Consider the following 23,764-nt stretch of genomic DNA (forward strand, 5'->3'; position numbering starts at 1 on the left):
GTAGGGCGCGAGGCGATCCCGGTGGAGCACGACCACTCGCGACCGCCCCGTCAACCTCACCCGGTAGACTACATCAGAGAGCTGGGCGATTACTGTACAGGGGCCCACCCAGTGAGACATGAGCTTAGGCGAGAGCCCCCTTTTCCTTCCGGGGGGAATACACCCCAACCTGCTCCCCAGTGGCAAAGTCTCGCCCTCGGCTGTGAGTGTCATACATGCGGCGCTGTTTAACACCGGCGTCCGCCAAGTGTCTACGCGCCAACTCATGGACACGGAACAGTTTGTCTTTTAAGGAACAAAAATAATCCAACCCAGGCTTCATGGATAACTCAGACTGGGGAGGTGGCCCGAACACAAGGTCCACAGGCGTGCGCAACTCGCGCCCGAACATTAGCGCAGCTGGCGTCAGCTGAGAGGACTCCTGCACTGCTGTGCGATATGCCCACAGCACGAGAGGCAAATGTTCGTCCCAATCCTTCTGCCGGTCGCTGGTTAGCATGGCGAGTTGGGTGGTGAGCATCCAATTGAACCGCTCCACGAGGCCGTCACCTTGTGGATGAAGAGGCATGGTGCGGGTCTTTTTCACCCCGAGGCGCTCACACACCACCGCAAACACCTCCGCCCCGAAGTTACGCCCCTGATCGCTGTGTAACTGCTCCGGGGCGCCAAATCGGCTGAACACCTCATCCACCAGCACTCGGGCGGTGGTGGGAGCGCTCTGGTCCGGCACAGCAAACGCCTCCGGCCACTTAGTGAAGTAGTCCATGGCCACTAGCACATACCGGTTCCCGCGATCGGAAATGGGAAACGGCCCGAGAATGTCCACGCCCATACGCTCCATAGGTGCCCCCACCCAAAAGTCTTGCAGGGGTGCTCGCGAGCGCTGGGTAGGGCCCTTCTTTGCCGTGCAGACGTCGCATCTGTGAACAAAGAGTTCACTATCCGTGTGGCAGCCCGGCCAGTAGAAACGAGCGCGCAACCGCCGCAGCGTTTTAGTGACTCCAAAGTGTCCCGCGCCCGCGTGCCCATGGACCATCCCTAACACACGTGCCCGCAGAGTCCGCGGCACCAGCAGCTGAAAAGATTCGCCAGCGCCGCACGGTCGTTCCCAGTGGCGGTAGAGTAAGCCCCCCCGCAACGCGAGTCGATTAAACTGCGAATGGAGGGCTTTTTCTTCTTGTCCCAGGTGAGCAACCGCGGCATAATCCGGTCTCTGGCCCGCGTTAACCCAACCTAGTACCCGCTGCAGCGCCGGATCCTTCTCCTGCTCGGCAATGAGCTGATCACAGTCCTGCGGCACAGGCTCGGTGCTGAATGGTAAATTTATAATCCTGCAACCGCTCGAGCCAGCGCGCTAACTGCCCCTCGGGCTCTTTAAAACTAAGCAGCCACACCAACGAAGCGTGATCGGTCCGCAGCGAGAAGGATTGCCCATATAAATACTGCCTAAAATGTTTAAGGGCCGCGACGACCGCTAACAGCTCGCGCCGCGTGACGCAGTAATTTTTCTCCGGTCCAGACAACGCGCGGCTGAAGTAGGCGATAGCACGCTCTTTAGGTTTTTTCGGAAACCTGAGACAGTACAGCCCCTAGCCCTACATCGCTTGCGTCCATATCGAGGATAAACGTACGAGACGCGTCAGGATATCCGAGAACGGGCGACGTGACCAGAGCTTCCCGTAACCGAGTGAAAGCGCGTGCGTGCACCCCGTCCCAGCGAAACGGCTGATTCTTTTTCGTGAGCCCGTGCAGCGGACTAGCGATCGTGGCAAAATCCTTCACGAACCGACGATAGTACGAGGCTAACCCGAGGAAGGTGCGTAGCTGCGACACGTTTAACGGTTCAGGCCAATTCTGTACCGCAGCAATTTTGGCTGGATCGGTGGCAATCCCTTGAGCGCTAATCACGTGTCCCAGAAACACGGTCTTTTGCCGCAACAGCTGGCACTTTTTCGGGTTGAGCCGCAAATTCGCCCGCCGTATAGCCAAAAATACCTCCCGTAGGTTAGCTAGCGCGACCTCAAACTCCTTGCCGTGCACCAGTAAATCGTCCAGGTAGACGACACAACGATTGCGAGAAATCTTGGCCAACACTTTCTCCATCAACCGTTCGAACGTAGCTGGAGCGTTACATAGGCCGAACGGCATGCGCCAGAATTGCCATAGCCCTTGCCCGATCGAGAACGCGGTTTTAGGTCTACTTGCCAGTACCCGCTACGCAGATCTAACGAGCTAAACCACGCCGAGCCCACAACGTGTTCCAGCGCATCATCTATTCGCGGCAACGAATAAGAATCTTTGCGCGCTACCTCGTTCAACCGCCGGTAATCGACACAAAACCGCCACGATTCGTCCTTTTTACGCACCAACACAACCGGTGAAGACCACGGTCCGGACGCTGGCTCTATGACGCCCGAGTCGGCCATCTCACGCAGCTTCTGCTCGGCGATAGCTCGTTTAGCTAAGGGAAGGCGTCTCGGATGTAACCGAACAGGAGCTGCGTTACCCGTATCAATCGTGTGCTGCACCAAATTAGTATGTGTGCACTCGCGCTCATCTACCGCGAAAATGTCCGCGAATTCATGTAAAAGGGACTTCACTGTGTCGGTCTGTGTCGGACTTAGCCCCATGCTGCTACGCTGCATAAGCTCGGCCATTATTCTCGCTCTGTCTGCTACCGGATGTTTACATGGCGCGTCCACCGGAAGTTCCGCCCCCCTGGTGCGCGCTACTAACACGTCCGGCTGCGCTTTGGGAACTAGCAACCTGGCTAACCCGAAGTTACCACGTAACGTTCCGTCAGCGAGATTCAGTACCGCACCCCACCTTTCTAAAATGTCCAACCCCAAGATACAATCATCCTCAATGTCTGCCACAAAGAATGGATGAGAAAGACTGATTGTACCTACTTGTATTCGCACAGTGCGACAGGCCCGTATCTCCAAATAGCTACCCGACACGGTGCGAATAGTCAAGGCTGGGGCCGGCAGCATACAACCGCGCTCGCCCTGTTTTAATACTCCCCAGCGCAGCAGCGATACTGTAGAGCCGGTGTCCACGAGTGCCCGTAGCGAAACGTTGTCCAGGCCACAGTTCACGTAGACGCCCGCGCGATTTCCTACACGTCCTGAACGGAAGTTGGGCCCGGCAGTTGGGGAAACAGAGACGGCTGTGGGAGGCGGCTTCCCCGCAGCTAGTTGTAACGGCTGCTGGGGTACGCTGTCCTCAGGCCGGGGAACGTTGCAGCGGTAGTCCGGCGGTCCTTGGCCTTGACGTCGTCCCGGAATCTCGGATGCTGAGTCGAGGCCTAGGCGCGACGGGTAGCCCTGTCCCCGGCTAGGTTCACCTACCGAGCAGCCCCGAGCCACGGGAAAACGCTCGGCTCTTTCGCCGCGGTGTTCTGCCATGATGGGCTCGGCACGCTCGGCTTCGCGTAGCGCCTCAGACAGGGATGACGGTGCCGCTAACCGGATGTGCTCGCGAAGCCTCGACGGCCGAATTCCCCGCAGGAACGCACGGCGAGCTAGCTCTTCCTGCTGGACGGGCCCGAATTCCGGGTAGCCCCGGCGTGCGAGAGATCTTAAGTCCATGGCGAACGCCCCCAGTGGCTCGGAGGCGCTCCGCTCGCGGGTCGCTAGCTCTTCGCACGCGGCCTCCTGACGGTCACCCGCGCCGAACCGGAAATGGAGCGACTCCCGCAGCTTTGCCCAGTCCTTCCTTTCATCCGCCCGGAGGTCTTCCAACGACCGCAGCGCCTCGCCCTCTAGCGAGAGGGCCACCCGGACGACTGTTTCCGCCGGGGACCAGCCCGCAAAGTCGGCGGCTAGCTCCACCTGGGCGATGAACGCGTGGGGCTTGACGGTGCCATTGTAGGACGGCAGGTGCAGCTGCAGGTCGCCTCGCCGGCTGACGGCGCACGGAGCTGTAGCTTGCTCCGGGGTGCGCTCTAACCCGTTACTCTCCATCCCACTTCTGACACCACTTGTAGCGTTTTTCACTGCCACGAAGGGACTAGGAGAGATGAGTGAGCTTCCTTGCTGCCCAATGCAAATGGCTGGGAGTATTTTATTTGACATGGCACGAAAAAGTCACACAACCACACATTCACTAACACAGACCAACAAGACACACTTCTGACTCACACACACACACCCTGGCCGAAGCCACTAACCCAAACACCTTTCCTCGACAGGGTGAACACCTAACAACCCCTCCCGCAAAGCATGATGGTTACTAATCCAAAACCCCGCCCACGCCACACTACTTTTACCCCTATAATTAATTAACTGTCTCCGCCAGTCACTGTTAGTTCTGCCAGTCACAGGAGTATGTGTCGGTAGGGCAAAATAAGTGGCTTAATAAACCAACAAATCAGAGCCTGTTGATAATACATGGTGTTTATGAAACAAGCAATATTACATTTGTGGTCATGCAGTTGTGCTGAATATCGTCTTAGCCGCAATGCTTATGGCCGCATCACAATCGTGCTATATTTCAGCACAACAGCAGTCCCTCTCATGTGATATTGCTTAATTATACCACAGTGCTGTTAAATTCTCTGATTGGTCAGAAGGTGTTTATTAATATTCTGTAACAGCACAGCTCTAAAAAATTCATTCTTTTAGGTTGTTATTTTTAAAGTAACTCATTTACAGGGATTTGTAAGACACATACTTTAAGTCTTATAATAAACAGATTAACAATGTGTCTTCACATTAGTGCTTTATAAGAGTCAATAGGTTTTCATAGTAGAGTCTTCAGGACAGATGACAGTTACATTGCAAAGTTGTGATTTTATGTCTTACTAACTTTATTTTATTAACTAACTTTAGTATTAAATATTTATACAAACTGCTTAAATAGATTTTCTAATTATTATCGTATATAAATTTGTCTCAGGAGCTGATCAAGAGATTAGAAGATCAGATAGTGGAGGAAAGGCAAGCTTTTGAGGAAGTACAGCAGAAAGAGGTAAAGAGAACTGAGGCACGGCATGCTGCAGCAGCCACAAAGATACAAGCAGCTTTCAGAGGGGCACTCGTGCGTCAATGGAGCAAAAAGGAGCTGACCAAACGAAGAGAAGAAGAAAAGAGGAAACATGAGAAAAGGAAAGAAAGGGAAAGGAGGCGAGAGATGGAGGAAGTAGTGAAACTGGAGAGGGAGAAGGAGAGACAGCGGGTGGAGCAGGAACAACAGCATCACAGAGAAGAGGCTGAAAGGAGAAGAGCTGAGTACGAGAGATCCAAGGAACAGGAGCGCCATCGTCTGGAGAGAGAGCGCAAGCTGGAGGAGCAGAAAAGAAAAGAAACAGAAGAAGCAAAGAGGATAGAGGATGAAAATCAGAGAACGGTGGGAGAAATGAGAATAGAAGATGAAATGAAAAAAGTACAGAAGGTGGAAGAGAAGAAAACTAAAGCAGAGGAAAATGCAAAAAGCACTGAGAGTGAATTAAAAAGAAAAGAGGGAAAGGAAGCATGTAAAAGGGTAGACAAGAGGAGACTGGAGGAGGGCAAAAGAGAAAGACAGCAACATATGGAAAATATTAGTATAGAAAAAGAAAAAGAAAATGTAACTGAAGAGGAAATAAAAAGAAGAGATGAGATGAAATCACCTGAAATGATGGAAGACAGGAGAATTAGGGAGGTAAGAAGAGAAGTACATGATGATAAGGAGAAGACAAGAAAAGCAGGAAGAGAAGTACATGATGATAAGACAAGTAAAGCAGAAGAAAAAACAAAGGAAATTGAGGATGAGATGAAAATAAAGGATGAGGAAAAGGAGAAAGAGAGGAGAGCGGAGGAGGAGACGAGAAAAAAAGTAGAAGAAGCAAAGAGGATTGAGGATGAAAGCAAAAGAAAAGAGGAGGAAATGCAGAAAAGTATGGAAATCTGGGAAGTAGAGCAGGAAAAGAGGAATGTGCAGGTGGATGAGGAGAAAGAAAGGAAAGAAATTAAGAAAGCAAAGAGAACAGAGGATGAGAAAAAAATGATGGAGGAAATTAAGCACAAACAAATTAAGGAGAGGAGGAGAAAAGAGGAGAAAGAGGGTAAGCAGCGTGAGGCTGAAATAATTATAAAAGAAGAAGAGAAAAAGCAGAAAATGGTAAATGAAGAAAGAGTTGAAGAAAATATTAGATTAAAGCAAAATGAACAACTTAAAGGAAATAAAACTGAGCAACTGGAAAAAGAGCAAAGAAAGAAAAATGAGATAATTGGTGAGCAAATAGTAATAAAGAGAAATGATGATAGGCAGAATTCTGAGGAAATTCATGGACATATAAATGAGGACAGTGTTAAAGGATGTTTTGAGCAGAGAGAAGATACTGAGACTGACAAGGAGAGCAGGATAACTACAAAAAGGTTAAAAGAAGTGAAATTCAGTGATATATCCCAGGGATGTCTTTCCCAGTCAGTTAATATTTCCAAAAGTTTCATGGCCAAGACTCTGTCTTCTACAAATGGACAGGATGAGCAGCTCAGCTCTCACCTTGTATCCACCCTGCCCTCTATGTCCAGTGAGAACAGCAGCGTAACAGTGGGTGCACGTGAAAAGGAAAGTGTAACAGACACCAGAAGGCTGCAGTGTGCTCTGCATGACTCCAGCTTCGCATGTCTGCCTGACAGCACTGAGCAGAAGCGATTAGGCTGGATGATGAACTGCACACCCTGGGCCAAGCTCTCCACGCAGAGTAAGAGGAACAGTCAGAGTGCTCCACCTAGGAGGAGGGAACATAAGAGAGCCTCAGGACACAGCCTGGTACCTTTACCTGTGGACATTATTCTTAAGTCTGGACCCTGGAGGTCTCTTAAACAGGTAACCAGTCATTAGCTATGATTAATATTTATTTTGTTGTTATTAATAAGAACAACAATCCTAATCTCTAACCATTGTATTTGTCTAGTTTTGTTGTAGCTTGCTGGAAAGCAGTTATATTTACCAGCCTGAAGTTGATTATTTTCCAATAATAGCATTACTGTATCTTAGTGTTTGATTCCACTTTTACCACAATAAATTGCCATTGAGCATACATACATTTAAATTGACAGGGAGGATATGCAATGTAACACATGGTGCTGTTTCTTTAATCAGCATAAAATGCAGGAATACATACAGTATATAGTAAAATTGCAACTAAATGGTAAAATCTTTTGTCAACACAACACCAGGTGACTTCAGTAACTCTGGAAGATTTGTCCAGCTGCAGTCTCTCCACACTGTCTGAGTGTACCAGACTACAGAGTCTGACGCTCAGACGATGCAGACTTCAGGCCCTGGATGGACTTAAACAGTGTACTCAACTCCAGCATATTGACTTACAGGTTTGCACCAGTGCTCACATATGGCGTTATATTCCTGCCACAATTTTGAGCGCGTGGTTTGGCATTTTGAGAGCAGACAAAGCACTCTATGCGCGTGCAATGTCTCCACTGCGCGCTCAACAGCTCGATTCTGCGCGTGCAGCAGTTCCTCCCCTGCTTGCTCAACATGTTCTCCGCGCACGCGCGACTTCTCGATTCTGTGCGCGCTCGACTCTGTCTGCACACGCGTGCAACGTTTGTTTTCTGTGCGCGCTCGACTCTGCCTGTACGCTCGCTCAACTTTGTCCAGTGTTACAAAACTGCCACAAAACCAGCCAATCACAGACTTCCACACACTACTTCTGATTGGCTGTTCCTTCTCTATCAGCTGGCAATATGTGCTTTTAAAATGGTCATTGTCTCAAAGCAGCTTTACAAAATCAAAAGAAAATAATAAGAAATAAAAATTATATTATTATATATAATTATATACAAATAAAAATAAATTATATATAAGGGAAGCAATGTAAATAAATTTGCATTTATTTATAAATATTATAAACAAATATAATAGTATTTATTTTTATTTAATGAAGTATTAGTATATACCAGTTTCGTTTGTCCATTGTGTGTTTTTATTCACTTATCTAATTATCCATATAGCTCATTGTTAGACTACATCGACTAAAATTAAAATCGGACAACTCAGTCGCTTCACTTATAAACCTTTATTTACAATGCTTCCGTTAAGCGGTCGATAGTAGTGCCACTTGATTGGAGGAGGAACAGCCAATCAGAAGTAGTGTGTGGAAGTCTGTAATTGGCTGGTTTTGTGGCAGTTTTGTAACACTGGACAAAGTTGAGCGAGCGTAATTGTGGCAGGAATATAACGCCATACTCACAAACGGTTGCTGTCATTACAAAAGCATTGTCTCTTTTAAAAACTTTTTGTCCTTTATAAAGGAAAACAGTATCACATATGTGGACTGCGGGGGTCTGGCCAGGCTTGAGGTCCTGCTTTTGGGAAGAAACCGGTTAACGAGCGTCCACGGTCTGGATGATGCTCTTAACCTGACTGTACTTCAGCTATCTCATAACATCATTTCCCGCATCAGTAAGTGCTTTACTTAGGCTGATATCATTGTTAACTGTTTACATTACAAGTGCACTATAAAAATAGTCTCTAGCCCTAATCTACGCGCACTTCCTGCTAGATTTTAATCTAAACTAAACACTTACTGTATTAACACAGACACTGTCCCAATAACATATGCCATTTTCTTTTATCTTAAAATATTTAATATCTTAGATCGAGAAAACTTTCTACCTTGGTGATATTCAAGCACTGGTGAATCACTAATGATAAGTGCATTAGTAGAGTAGGGGAATATATATATGTCCTACAAATATCATAAGCTTATCTTTATATTTCCACTTATTCATGATTAGAATGTTAACGGCTATCGTAACGGCTAGGTGTATAATCAATTATTTCTACACACTAAGTAGTGCACTGTATTGGACAATTAGACAGGGTTTTGGAATTTTGGAGTGTACATTTAAGTACATATATCATTCAGAGGAGTGATATATGTACTTAAATGTCCCAGTGCTGTTACTGTTTATTATAATCATTCGTGGAATGCCTCTCGTCCAATCAGATTACTCGGTTGGGACTAACTGTTGTATAAAGAAAGATAAAGGTAGTTTTTACTCTCATGGAAAAACTGTGTTCTGTTATTCTGCACAATGAAAAGAAAACTGGGTTTGACTTAATCAACCCTTGTATTTTAAGTATAGAATTATTTTAATGTTTAAAGTTACAGATAAATTCTTTCAACAGGTAAAGTGAAGCAATTGTTCTGGTGATTTGTTATCTGAAATGCTTAGGACTGGACAGTATGAACAAGTACATTATGTCCTGTATCAGGGGTGTTTGCCTGTGATCGCTTGCTGTTTTTGTGGCAGTAGATGGCAGCATTGTTTTATTACGCTACCTTTCTCTGTATCTGCTCATGTACATTTAAGCTGGAGTTATTTTTGTCTCTGTATTTAATAATAAGCATGAAGCAATATTCCATAAGCAAAAGGTTAAGTGTTCTTAAATCATATTTACTTTCAGGTCTCAATATTTGAAATCAGATTTCTGTTTGGCTGATGCTAGATTTCTTTTCGTGCTCCTCTGTATGAATGGTGATTTTTCTTTCAGGTGGTTTGGGATCCCTAAAAAAGCTTCACCATCTGACAGTTGATCATAACCAGTTGATTAGTACGAGAGGACTGAGTGAAACTTTCACACTTTTGCATGTGGATTGCTCTTATAACCACATCAGCCATGTCGAAGGGCTAGAAAACTGCGCACTGCTCAACACACTGGACCTGAGAGGAAACAACCTGACAGAGGTGAACAACCATTTACAATCGTTATCGCTTTGAGCTCAGATTATCCATATTAAAATCATACAGAGAAAATGAACATGAACATGAATACAAGCACATTATTATGTTGAGACAATGAGATAATTTCACTTTTTTTACACATTTTTTTTCACCTTCTGCACAGACAGTCTAGGCCTATGATGGCCTCTCACATATTTTTTAAGAGTGTTTTTTAATAAACAATGATGGCTGTTTAAGTCAAACCAGGAGTTTTAAAAGTATTAGGTTGTGCATTGTCCTGCAAAAACAGATGATCAGACCATCTGGTTTGGTGATCAAAGCAGATCGTTTTTCCTGAGAGCGTTTCACTTGCGAAACATTCACAGGAACGACTGCAGAGGGCTCTGGGCCACCTCTGCCGGGATCATCATTCACGGAAAATATCAATCGATTTTAAGCCTTCATTCAGGAGAAATTCTTAAGCCATAAGCCATAGTTTGACTTAAATGCCCATTATAGTTCTTATTTCTGTTAGTTCTAATACAAACTAATAACGTCAACCACTTCAACCCTGACCAGCATAAAACCCATAGGAAGTGGTGGCCCACAGGGTAAGGCTTTGGGATTTGCCGATCGGAAAGCTGCGAGTTCAAATCCAGGCACTTCAAAGGTGCTGTGGTTTGTTCCATGAGCAATACTATTACTGCTCATTTGTATTCTGTCTTGGTTGTAAATGGCTCTAAATAAAGTCAGCAATATAATGCAAATTTACTTTATTTATTGAAGGTAAACTATATCCAATAAGTTACAGTGTTAACAAATGTGGCTTTTCTTTGCCATCCGTGCTTTACACTGTATGTGACCACCCGCTTCAGCATGCCTGTGCTAGTGACTATTTATTTATTTATTTATTTATTTATTTATTTTGGTCCCAAAAAATCTCAGTTCCAAATAGCCATATAGATTTTAGGAAGGAAAATAAAAAATACAGTATGACATTAAATACTGCATATTTCTCGTTTTTTATACTGAACTTGACATAACATTATTATGGTCATATTGCAGCCTTTGATGCACATTAAACAATGCTCTGTTTATGTTCTGATGGTAATGCCTCACTCTGCTGTCTCGCACAATGTCTCAGAATGGATGTTTGGCCCCTGTTCACTGTGGGCCTTTAAAAACAAGTCGTTTCCCACACACTCTCATGACCTACAAATGATTAAAACTCTCTTCAGACCAATGTAAAGAAAAAAAGCAGATTGTATTCCTTAAATAATAATGACACATAATCATACTGGGATATATTGCAAATCTCACAATAAAGTCAGAAAATCAGGGACGTCTTTCTCACAAGCAAGTTCAATACAAGCAGTAATATTTAGTGACATCTCATTATTCTGAATTGCCTTTTAACTGATGTAACTTTTGTTTTTACTGTGCTTTTTTGTGTCTCAGTTAATTAAAATGAGGCGAACAACCACATGAAGGAGCTTTGTTTAGAGTTTTAGGTTTTCCAGAATAAGATGATGTATATGTACACATTATGTCCTTTTAATCACCAGAGTAGGGTCTGAGGAAAGACAGAGCTCTACTGATGACAGCTATTGTTTACATCATCCTCACATTAAAAACGACTCATCCATTCACCTCCTGTTAGCGTCTGCCGTCACTTTAATTCAATTTCCACTGCCAGTCAGGCTCAGTGCTCAGAAATGTGGTATTGCGGTTTTATATTTAGGGTGAGGCTTGTGTTCTTCAGCTCATGGGACATTTAATGCCTGACATGGTCAGGATGGTATTTTGGCAGTTTGGCTTTATACTTATTTTTTCTGTCTCTGGCGTAGTTGCCTGTGCTTGAAAACCACGTCCTGTTGAGGGAGCTATATCTGGATGATAACAGCATCTGCTCTCTGCATGGCCTAGATAGCTGCTGGCTGCCTCTGCTGCGCTGTCTGTCTGTGCCGCAGAACAGGTGGGTGCTTTGTACCTGTGGAGTAAATGATGTCTGGCTTATGTGATTATTTCATTTTCATTTCTTTTTTCCCACTTTCATCACACTGACTGTTTGGTTGTTTCTTTCTCAGTATCACTCAGCTACCACTGCTTGTGGACTTGCTCTCACTGAAGACATTTAATGTTAGTCACAATTGTCTTTCAGGTAAGAAAACAGTTACACAAATTACATTATGTAGGTAAAAGTTTATTTCACAACACTGTTACATTCTTAAATCCAAATGCTCATAGGGTGTTGACTGATCTCAAAATAAAATTGAATTGAATTGAATTTTAAGAGTACAACCCTAACCCCAGACACAGCACCAAATTATAGTAATAAATATGTTCTAATACGTTAATATTTTAATTGGCACAGCTAAGGGATGGATTTGTATATGCCCAATAATAAAGGAATAGAAAAGTGCGTTCCTGTCTCTGATGTGGTTTTGTAAAGGAGGATATAGTGTATATCTCTATAACAGTCACAGGTAAAACCAAATATATATATATATATATATATATATATATATATATATATAAGGAACTGTTTTCTTTGTTCTTACTTTAAAGAAAGCAAGGAAGACACCCTGGTACGAGAATGAATATACAGTAGCTATATAATTAAATTGTTACATTATGCTATAACATATTCTTTTAAACCCACAACATTTAGTGGAACCATAAATAGACAACAGTATTATAGTAGTTCTTTATTGAATAAAGAACATTTATTTCTAAAAAAATATATATTCTTTTCATTTGTTTGAAAATGATTATTGTCCAAAAACAGAACATTCCCTTTGTGCTTTTCTTACATATTGGCATTTATATATATAAAAAAAAACATTTAAAAGTATTCACAATATTGGATGTAAGCTTTTATTTATTTTACTTTATGGCTTTATCTGTTGATGTAAATGATTTCCTATCAGAAGCATGTTGTCAACTTTTTATTGTCCATTCTACATATGGAATCAACAAGTATTTCAGGAATAATTGTATTGTAATTGTAGTAATTGTGAATAAAATTACTGAACTATTTGTAATGGGAGAATGTGGCATGGCATGGCCTTATTTACCTATTTATTATTATTATTATTATTTTTTTTGCAGATTAACGCTAATCATGCATTTCTTTATATCTTGCTTTGGTGTCAGGAAGTGATTAATTAAATAACACAATTTGTTAATAGCTCTCTATATTTAATTGCATGTCCATAATAGGAAACGGTATCATTATTTCTACTGTAAGGAAGATAAATGCAAACACCTTTACCTCTCTTTTAGAGCTGAGCAACATTTGTATGAGTCTTCAGGGATGCAGTCATCTTCAGGAGCTTAGCATATCTGACAATCCTGTACAGCAGGACAATACTTGGCGGTAAGCTAGATACTGCATGTTCCTGATTGCAATTCTCATACAGTAGTAGCAACCGCCTACACACATCAACTCAACATTATTATGGTGAAGATAATAATTGAGAATTAAAACTCCACCTGCTGTTGTAATAGAAACATTTGTTTCGGACTTTCAGACACAGCTATGTGTACATTCCAGCAAAAGATCCTAACATCTTAAGTATGTCCCAGAGTACATATGTGTAATATGAATGCAGACACACGGCTCGAGATGGATCAGGCAAGGCGAGGAGAATAAACATTCCACTTTAACACAGAGTTTCCGGACAGGATCACTTGGCTAGCTAGTGTATCAGCCTGTCAGTTATTGGATTACCCGGTGACTTCTATCTGCACGTGGACTTAAGTGCTTGTAATTCTTAAAATATTTACTTAGCAGAAGAATATTTGTGAAGCAAATGCATGTCAGCTCTACATGAAAAGTTATGATTTACATAAACGTAAACAAAAGCATGTGAATGATAAAATTAAAAAGTGTGGATAAGGTAAGACATTAAGTTTCAAAGTGGCGGATCACAAAGGTGATAAATTTAATTAAACTTAAATGAAAAATCCATAGTTAAGTTCTATACAAGTAATTTTGTAATATAGTTATAAAACAACTTAAAGAATTTGTGGCTCGCAGCCCATTGCAGGCAGTCCAATCATGGCTATGATGTACTAAAATTCTTTTTTTCCTTAATTGTACCCAAGCAATAGTAAAACGCTGAGATAAGTGCATTTGTGTAGCAGGGGATTACATAGAGAAATTAAAGCAGTTCTTACTCTCAGTTCTGCAAAATCAATAATGATAGTTTGATTTGAAATTCCTTCTTAATATATTGCAGAATATATTATTGATTTTAATATATGGACTTTATGTACAATTGCATGAATTACAAATATTGGTGAGAGGGTCTGCCTACTTGTCATCTGGTGAGGGATACACGCCACCCCACCACAGTGTGGTAGTTACTTACAGGGTTGGGTTGCCAGCCCGTTGCCGATCGTATCTGATCACTTAGGGGTGAATGACCTTGCTCAAGGGTTCAACACTGGCAGCCCGGTAGCATCGGGGCTGGAACTGGTCAGCAGGCCAACACCTGAACCACTGTGCTACTCCTGCCTCTTAAATAACCGATACAAAGGAGATATTTGCAGGTTGCAGAGAGTGTACCATATACTTTTAACCACTTAAAAAAATTTCTCTGATGTACTTTATTTTGGAAATCAAGCCCTTTATATAAGGATCTTAATCAAAATTCTCTTCGCATGTTTTGCGTAGGTGGTGTGTGGAATTCACTCAGGTCATGCTCAGTATTGGGATGAACTTTGTCTAACCCTCAGTGCCAACAACGATATTACACTCTCTGTTTTCACTGCTGTCCTCTGGTTTTTTAATCCCCGGCCAATAATAACAGCAGCAAAATTAAAGTGCCAAAGGATATCGTAAGCAGGAGCAGAGAAAGAGGAGAGAGGTTTTACCTCTATAAATCTGGCTGCTTCATGAGCTTGTGTTTGCAGGGAAGTTTTTACTAAGTGATATATGGATAGAGCTGTGAGCTTAAGCACACTCTATTGCAGCAAGGGTCTGCTAAATACTCAATCCATGGAAGTCGTGCTGACATCCATTCCAGTGACAAAATTCTATTACAGGGTGCTATTTAAGTCCTATGTATATTCCATTCCGCAGTAATCATAATTTAACTCCTTTGCTAAGTATACTGAAACCAAATCTTACAAAGTTGCAGATTACTATTAAGTAACTTTATACTGAGCATAAAGTAAATAATATGTCGTTGCAGGTTTTCTAAGTATATATCAATTTCTCTTCTCCATACACACACATTCATGTATATACACAAGCACATCGACACAAATGTTGTCACAGCCTAAACCACTTGAGTCTGACGTTGTATGATTTTGAGAAGGAAAGGAAAATGGACTCAACTTGATTGGCAGCCTCGTCACTGGATTGAAGCCAACAGAGCCCCTTTCACTTCTAATTCCAAAGTGTCATCACCGTTTCTCTCCGCGAGGAGCCGACTTTGAATAAAGCTCTTTGCCCTGCACTCAGACAGCCTGCGGACTCTCCTGGGTCTGAAATGTCAAACTCATTAAACATTTCATCTCCATTTCCTAACTGATTTCATGTGTTCAATGTAAATATTCTCCAGTGAAGGGGAAGAGAGAGAGAGAAAGCAAGATATGAAAGATATGAAATATATTGTCCCCTGATACAGTTGTGTTAATCTTCTAAACGTTAAATTGAGTTACATTATATTTTCCTGCATAGAGTCTGCTTTTACAGGCAAAAGAGTAATTTTTCTTTTAATTGTAATTGTTAAGCTGTGAAGTAAATTTATTTACATCCTGTTAACATCCTAATTCATTTCAGTTTTATCCTGTTTCCGTGTATGGCGATAAAACGTATTCAAATCATTTCTCACTTGCTTGTGTCACTTTTACGGTGTCATTTGTTTGATCATGTGAATGAACTTGATTTGCTGACTTTTTTATTCAGGTCTTCTGTTCTGGCAGTAAATCCAAGCTTGATAAAGCTGAACGGAGAGCAAACCGGCGCCTCACGAACACTCTCTGCAGACTCAACACAGCTGTGGAGCTTCCAGGCCCTGTGCCAGGCGCACCAAGAACAGATTGATTCAGTACTACAGAGACACGGCATGGAGATCAGGTAGGAGACTAGCACTAGCAGCAAGACTGATAATTAAGTAACTTCTGTGTATTTTGCGTTGAAAACCATAATGATTTCAGTTCATGACAGAAATCATGACAGAAATATCAGTTTAGGACCCAAAAGTCATTATATGAAGACATATTTTCTCCCAACTACATTGTCTATAAATGCCTGTGTGATTTTCATATGGTTTAATTCTTTTTCCTGTTTAAAGCTAAAGATTATTACTTTATTAATCATTATCTTTAAACAGGAAAAAGTTTAATAGTCTCAAACTTTTCCTCTAAACAATTTTTACAGTTTCTTATAACAGTTTTAATTTTATTGGATGAATTCATACGAGTAAGCAAAAATTTTTAGTTTATCTCTAGTTCTGGAGACTTCATGCACAAATGTTCTTCTAATGCAACACACCCAATTCAATGATTAGCTCATCATTAAACCCTTATTGGTTTGGACCGAGTGTGTTGAGGCCAGGGAAAACAAACTGTGCAGGGGAGGAGGCTCCCAGGAGCACAGTTAGAAACCCCTTATTATTACCGTAAGGACATTTCTGACTATATTTGTTACTTTAAAGACATTTAGGTAAAATTTTTACCTCATTTGTTTTCTTTAGTTCAGCAATGACAAAAAAAAGCATTTAAAATCAAAGATGTTATTTAAATCGAACATGAAGACATTATTTCAATAACTTTAGTGTGATTAGCTTAACTTGTGAACAGGGTATGTCATAACTTACTAACAATCACAACAACGCAAACTAAATAGTAGGCAATTGGCACCTGGTTGCAGCAGTTTTTTTTTACATATTATTTAGTACAAATGATAAAAAATGAAAAGCAGCAATTAAAAATAACTCTTTGATTTTTTCCCCCCGAATGCAAATGTCACCATTGCTTTAGTAGGACAACATTAAGGAATAAATTTCTACTGTACTAGTTCTTTTCAGCTGGTCTGAATGCAGCAGACAGCATCATGCCCCAACATTAAGCATGAAATAATCCTAACTACATGGTGACTGACAGACAATGCAGGTATTAAAAGGAAAGATAAAGTAAGAAAAATTATGGTATACAGTAGATATCCGCATTTGTTAAAAATTTATTTATTCTCTAATTTGAGATGCTAGTGAACAATGATCAGCCTATTAACCCTTGTCAGGGAGTTTGTATTTTTACCGAGCTGTGAAGTTGTGGATGCAAGGGTTCAATCTTGGTTAAGAAAATGGGTCTAAAGGCTCTGAGTCACTCTGAGTATATGGTTATTGCCATTTTATATTAGTGGGTTTGTCAAAACTATCCAGCTTGTAACTAATTAATTATTTTAAGCTGGAGACCAAAATGCATAGAATTATACAGGGTGGACCTAAAGTCTGGAACCACATGCATTTTTCCTTATATGAAATTTTATATTTTCTTTTTTATTTCAAACCCAAAATGGGTTTAAACCTAACCATACAAATACAGTTCTTTCATTTGTTCTTTTCATTTGTATTTTAGTTAGTAGGGTTTATTCTGTCAGCCATCAGTTCTCAGTATTTGTGACAGTCACATTGACATGCTCATTAAAGTTGTTTGACTTCTCACAGTGCTCATGTAGTATTAAGGTAGGGGTGGCAGAAAATGACATTTTTAGAGCTCTGAAAAATGCATTCTACCATCTACTATTAAAAACACTCATTATTATTAATAAATACGATTTTGTAAATATTGTGCAGTCTGGGATGCGGTGGTAAATTTCTATTGACTTGCAGCCATGCGAGCAATCAGCACTGTAGACAAGGATGCAGTACAATCAAAATGAAAATCTGTACATTAGGTTTTTAATTACAAATATAGTGGCTTCAATTAATTTGACAAATCAATGCATTTATAATTATTTATACTAATTTCAAAAGATTTTAAAGAATATATTTGCCTTAATTGCTGTGTAAAATGCTTCTCATCTGGCAGGCAAATGTGATATAAAATGCAGATGACGTGATATAGAATATACGGAAATAATTATTGATTCTTCTTCTTCTTCTTTGTCTTTCGGCTGTTCCCTTTCAGAGGTCGCCACAGCGAATCATCTGCCTCCATCTAACCCTATCCTCTGCATCCTCTTCTCTCACACCAACTAACTTCATGTCCTCTCTCACTGCATCCATAAATCTCCTCTTTGGTCTTCCTCTAGACCTCCTGCCTGGCAGTTCCAACCTCAGCAACCTTCTACCGATATATTTACAATCTCTCCTCTGAACATGCCCAAACCACCTCAATCTGGCCTCTCTGACTTTATCTCCAAAACATCTAACGTGGGTTGTCCCTCTGATGAACTCATTCTTAATCCTATCCATCCTTGTCACTCCCAAGGAGAACCTCAACATCTTCAGCTCTGCTACCTCCAACTCTGCCTCCTGTCTTTTCTTCAGCGCCACTGTCTCTAAGCCGTAGAGCATCGCTGGTCTCACCACTGTCCTGTACACCTTTCCTTTCATTCTCGCTGATACTCTTTTATCGCACAACACACCTGACACTTTTCTCCACCCATTCCAACCTGCCTGTACCCGCCTCTTCACCTCCTTTCCACACTCTCCGTTGCTCTGGACAGTTGACCCCAAGTACTTAAAATCCTGCACCTTCTTTACCTCTGCTCCCTGTAGCCTCACCAATCCTCCTGGGTCCCTCTCATTTACACACATGTATTCCGTCTTGCTGCGGCTAACCTTCATTCCTCTGCTTTCCAGAGCATACCTCCACCTCTCCAAATTTTCCTCCACCTGTTCCCTGCTCTCGCTACAGAGCACAATGTCATCTGCAAACATCATAGTCCATGGGGACTCCTGTCTTACCTCATCTGTCATCCTGTCCATCACCAGAGCAAACAAAAAGGGGCTTAGAGCCGATCCTTGATGCAGACCCACCTCCACCTTAAACTCTTCTGTCACACCTACAGCACATCTTACCACTGTCTTACAGCTCTCATACATGTCCTGCACCACTCTAACATACTTCTCTGCCACTCCAGACTTCCTCATACAATACCACAGCTCCTCTCTTGGCACCCTGTCATACGCTTTCTCTAAATCTAAAAAGACACAATGCAACTCTCTGTTACCTTCTCTGTACTTCTCCGCCAGCATCCTCAAAGCAAATACTGCATCTGATGTACTCTTTCTAGGCATAAAACCATATTGCTGCTCACAAATGCTCACCTCTGCCCTTAACCGAGCTTCCACTACTCTTTCCCACAGCTTCATTGTCTGGCTCATTAACTTTATACCTCTATAATTGCCAATAATTATTGATTATACAGTAAATAAATCTACACATTGTAACACTGAGGTATGTCTAAAGGTTTTGCAGTAGTTAGTTATGGATTATATTAGAGTTAATCATGCCAATCAAGGTATACAAAGAAATATAAGTGCATCTGTTTATTATTTAAAGGCAAATTGTTCTTTATGGAAAGATTAAGCCCTGTGTGTTTGTGTTTGTGCCAGGTCTAATGTAGCATGCTTATAATGTAGCGTATACCCACTGGCACAACATACATTTTCACTTTTAAACACAAAATTTCCTTAGGCTGGATGTCTCAGTTGAAATTCTAGCAGAGCAACAGCCATTTGGAGTGTGTCTGTGAGACTGGTGTAATGATTCTGTGTGATAATGAGACTGACACAGTGTATTTTCTGACTTCATCAAAAAAAAAAAAAAAATCTGCCCTGATCAAACACATGTCTTTAAATGACTGCAAAGACTTGAACGCCTGACCAATTCCTTTGCTTTGCACTCTGCATATTACACAAAGCCTCTTTTTGGTTGCTACATGGACAACCGCAGCCAATTAACATCTGACCCGACCTGGTGTCAATCCCCAGCTCACCCCGGGGAAGGTGAAGAGTCCACCGTTTGGCTGGGTGACGTTGTAGCACTGGGTTGCCGAGCGGGCAAAAAGTGACCAGAGAAATTGTCTAACAGAACACCCACAATGGGTCATCATTGTGGGCTTTGTGCCTTTGATTTGCCAACAGATATTTTCAAATCTCCAGCAGTAAATGGTGTATTCATCCTGATTTCTGCCTTTGCTTTCTGGAAGATATCAGTATCAGTGTCTCTACAAAAGCCTGACTATTTACTTGATATTTATTATTTTGTTCTATTCCTTATTGGTCATTTTTTATCATAGCAGGTCAAATTGAGCTGATATGAATTTGTTTAATGATTGAATCATTTATTTAACAAAACACTCACTTTTTTTAACAGCACTTTTAACTATGTTTCTGTTAATTTTACTATTCTGGGACTTTTACTACAATAGTACATGTGTGTCCAAACGCCCCTGTGCCCTGTCTGAGGATTGAAATAGCAGGGGATCTGTATGTCCCGAGAGGATACAGAGAGCTCAGAGGGCAGGATTAGACAGGGAGAAGCAGCCGTTGCTAATAGAATAATTAGCGTGAGATTGAGATGCCTTTGTACACATTTAATCCACATCATGAAATGTCTCTTTATACGAGACTGAGACTTTCAGCAACAGCTGCCCTAAAGTATGCAGTCAGCTAAAATCTCTTTTAAATTTTTCTATTTTAATAGATTTTAAGATTCGTTCTTTTCTAAATTTTAACAGTCTAAAAGATTTAAAATGAATAGTTAATTGACAAGTTTAGGGTTGTTTATATATGCAGGTAGTTTGTAAAACAGAAAATGTTATTGTATTTATTGTAAGGATTGTTTGTCTGAAAGATTCATTAGCAGATTCTTGTTTCCACACTCCAAAATAGTTTCAGTTATAAATAACAGTAATAACAGCCACAATAGCGGAATATCTGGGGTTTCAATTTCAGGAAACAAATAAGCAAATTAAAGCTATAATTTGTTAATTTATTAATTTATTAATTTATCCTTTACAATTTATTTTACATATATAATAATATGTTTGGTTGAGCACCTGTGTTGTATTTGAGGTATTCAGATTTAAATATAATGTGGGTATTGAATAAATAATAAGATGTTTTAATAATATATATATATATATATATATATATATATATATATATATATATATATATATATATATATATTATTTCAATAATTTTTTTTATGTAAAAATAATCTTGCATTTGGGAAAAAAATGAATGAACTTTTTTGTTGCATCCTAGTCACAGAGTCTCAACTGGAGATTTGCAAAAAAGAAAAACAGTAGTCCAATCTTATTCATATCTGCATTTACTGTCTACCTATTTAGAACATATTATTTATTTAATCTAAATGATGTGTTTATATTTGACTACATTCCTATTAGAAGCCATTTAGTTGCTGTTTTTTACTTAGTACACAGTCATTATTGTTCGCCTTATTCCTTTTATTGTGAAAAGTTTCATTAGTGTGTTTATGTGCTGTACAGCTCATCTCCATCTGCGCTGCATGCTCAGCTCCTGGTTGGTAAACACAGTGCTGAGCTCTTTCAGTTGGCCGAAAAACAACGCTATGATCATGAGTATGGAGACAGCAGGGTGTATAAGACAGCCACGCAAGAACCTGTGAACCTGATGGTGAACTGTTCACCTTCCAGCAACCTTCAGAAATTATCTGAATGCAATTTAGCACAGGAGGAAAGTGCTAAGGTCAAAGACCAGCAACCAGAAGAGCACAAGTCTCTGAGCTGGCAAGCACCATGTCCACCAAATATTACCCACCAATCCCGGTCTTCATATGGTGACCATAATGCTGATTGTGGAGGTAGATGTTTAAGCCCTACCCATGAATTCAGCAATACACAACCAGGTGAAGACAGACACAGCAAATATTATGCTCACCAACAATCCAGGATGGACCTCAAAACGTAGGAGTGATAAGTATTTTTTGTGTTCTTGTTTACTAGCCAAATAGTTATGTCAATAGTTTAGACACAAAAGAACACTTCTGATTCTCTATTCACCCTCTGTTTAATTTATTCGCATTTATCACAGGAAATGTGTTTGGAAATGAAAAGCAGTCTTAGGGAAGATTATGAATTCTATCAATTATACTTTATATCAAACATCTAAAGTAATAAATACAAACTACTTATAAAGCACGCATACCTTTTCAGGTTTTTAATGATGTCAGCAGGTGCTTTGGGTAAATCTTAAGAGCTTCTTAATAAAGACATTCTATTGTGTCTCTCTCGTCTTTACGATTGGAGTACTGTATATGTTCAATAGTTAAAATCTCAAATTCAGTTACTGGTCTTCAACTTATGTCTATATTATAATTTATAAATTTAAAGAAACTCTTTTGTTCTTTTTCCAGTAAAGGAAGTTTTAAAAGGATTGTCTGTCGTAATTACATGTATACTGTACTTTCTATACTGTATAATTTCAAAGCACTAGGGTATTCCTTTAATAAAAATGTTCCATTATCCATCGGTCATTTCTAAATCACTTTCACATGACCTAGAATCTTCAGCTTGCCCTTGTCCCACAGTAGACCGTTGATGAATTCATATTATTCGTGACTTGAGAGATGTACGTTTAGTCACCCATAATCTTTCAGCCTTAAGTCATGCCTAATGACTTTCTTTGCTATTATTCAGAGTGGCAGTTATGGTGATCCAGCGCCGCTGGCGTGAACACAGACAGAAGAAACGCACAGACGATTTAGGGCCACCTGCAAAAGCTCATGCAAGATTGAGACTGCAAAAAGAACTGCAATCGTGTAAATCCAGGCCTGGATGTCTTAATAAAGACTATGCTGCCACTATCATTCAGGTATGGGTTACTTATCAAGCAGAAGTGTAGCTGTGTCTCACAAGAGTATCTGATCTGACATGCAATTTGCACAGTGACAATTAACACTTTTGAAAGGTGCTTTCAATTTCTCTTTTTATGAATGTGATTAAAAAACTAGAAGCAAATTAAATCATTTTCATTACACTATTACTGCCATGGGCTTGTTTTGAATAGCGAGACCATACTTTTGGAAGTGGGCTGTTCTTTGCTCACATTCTAAGCCAGATTTTGTCTGTTATTCATGGTTGATGAGTCCCCAAGGGATTGACACAGTAAAAAAAAAAAAGATGAATCAGATTCCAGTGCTTTGGTAAAGTGGGAGTGCTTGGATTCTGATCTGCACTGTTCTGAAGTCTTCCACCCTTTATCCCATGGGGAATATAGAGATTTAAGGGTGTCCCAGTGTTCCATTTGTCTTATACTGCTTAAGTCACTGAAAGTTCAAACAGCAGACCGCGGGGCAATTAAACAGAGGTTAGCATGTTTTATCTTCCTAATGGGATAACACACAATATTTACGTTTGTGTTTGATTCATGGACCTGTGCATTTGCCCCTGCAGGCAGTATGGCGGGGCTACTCACTACGGAAGAGGCTGACTCGTGCTCTTATGCTCGCCCAGATATCAGACGGAGATGAAGCCTTCGAGGAGGTGGACATAGATGAATTTGTTTTTGATGAGGTAGGAGAAGAGTCCTAGTGTTGTTGTCATAGCTGTGAAATCACTACACAGATGGACGACTTGCGCTGTGACACTGACAGCACCCCTCACTGGCAACCATAGCCTGGAGGTGGGTTGTTGTCGTTAGCAATTAGCTGTAGACAAGGCAAAGTCATAATAATCAATGAGCAGAGAAGACATGAGGCGATGTTTAACTGATTCATAGGGTAGTATGACTCCCTGGCTCTTATATCCTTTTATGATTTCTGCCTCATTGTGTTCGGGTGTGCATGACTATAATCAATGTCAAGTATCCACATAGGGGGTGAGCAATGTGTGAGATCTGCATGGTGTAACAAGGCAAACGTTTTGTACCATAAGCGTTTGGCCCGGGCCATTAGAAATAGGGGCGGGGATTGGGGGACCACGACATTGACTTCGGACTTTTCGTCCAAACTAATGGGGCTGCAAATTAGTCTCTTGTTTAAACTCTGGCCTTGTTTTTTAAATGAAAAAACAAATATATATATATATAGGATTATATTTAATTACTCATGATCAAATATGTTGTGAAGCTGGT

The 23,764-nt window shown here is 41.1% G+C and overlaps 1 protein-coding gene across 1 annotated transcript in view; it reads left to right on the forward strand.

Moving 5' to 3' along the window:
* The window catches only part of lrriq1 (leucine-rich repeats and IQ motif containing 1), a 51,193-nt gene that overhangs the window by 10,532 nt on the left and 16,897 nt on the right, over window positions 1-23,764 (forward strand). Inside the window, exons 8-18 of the mRNA XM_053499882.1 lie at window positions 4,900-6,813; window positions 7,167-7,319; window positions 8,262-8,412; window positions 9,508-9,701; window positions 11,525-11,652; window positions 11,765-11,838; window positions 12,963-13,056; window positions 15,598-15,768; window positions 21,160-21,597; window positions 22,330-22,504; window positions 23,086-23,205. Coding sequence (XP_053355857.1) covers window positions 4,900-6,813; window positions 7,167-7,319; window positions 8,262-8,412; window positions 9,508-9,701; window positions 11,525-11,652; window positions 11,765-11,838; window positions 12,963-13,056; window positions 15,598-15,768; window positions 21,160-21,597; window positions 22,330-22,504; window positions 23,086-23,205 — 3,612 coding nt within the window. The remainder of the gene's footprint in view (window positions 1-4,899; window positions 6,814-7,166; window positions 7,320-8,261; window positions 8,413-9,507; window positions 9,702-11,524; window positions 11,653-11,764; window positions 11,839-12,962; window positions 13,057-15,597; window positions 15,769-21,159; window positions 21,598-22,329; window positions 22,505-23,085; window positions 23,206-23,764) is intronic.

Source organism: Clarias gariepinus, chromosome 7 (assembly GCF_024256425.1).
Source record: "Clarias gariepinus isolate MV-2021 ecotype Netherlands chromosome 7, CGAR_prim_01v2, whole genome shotgun sequence".
Taxonomy (NCBI): domain Eukaryota; kingdom Metazoa; phylum Chordata; class Actinopteri; order Siluriformes; family Clariidae; genus Clarias; species Clarias gariepinus.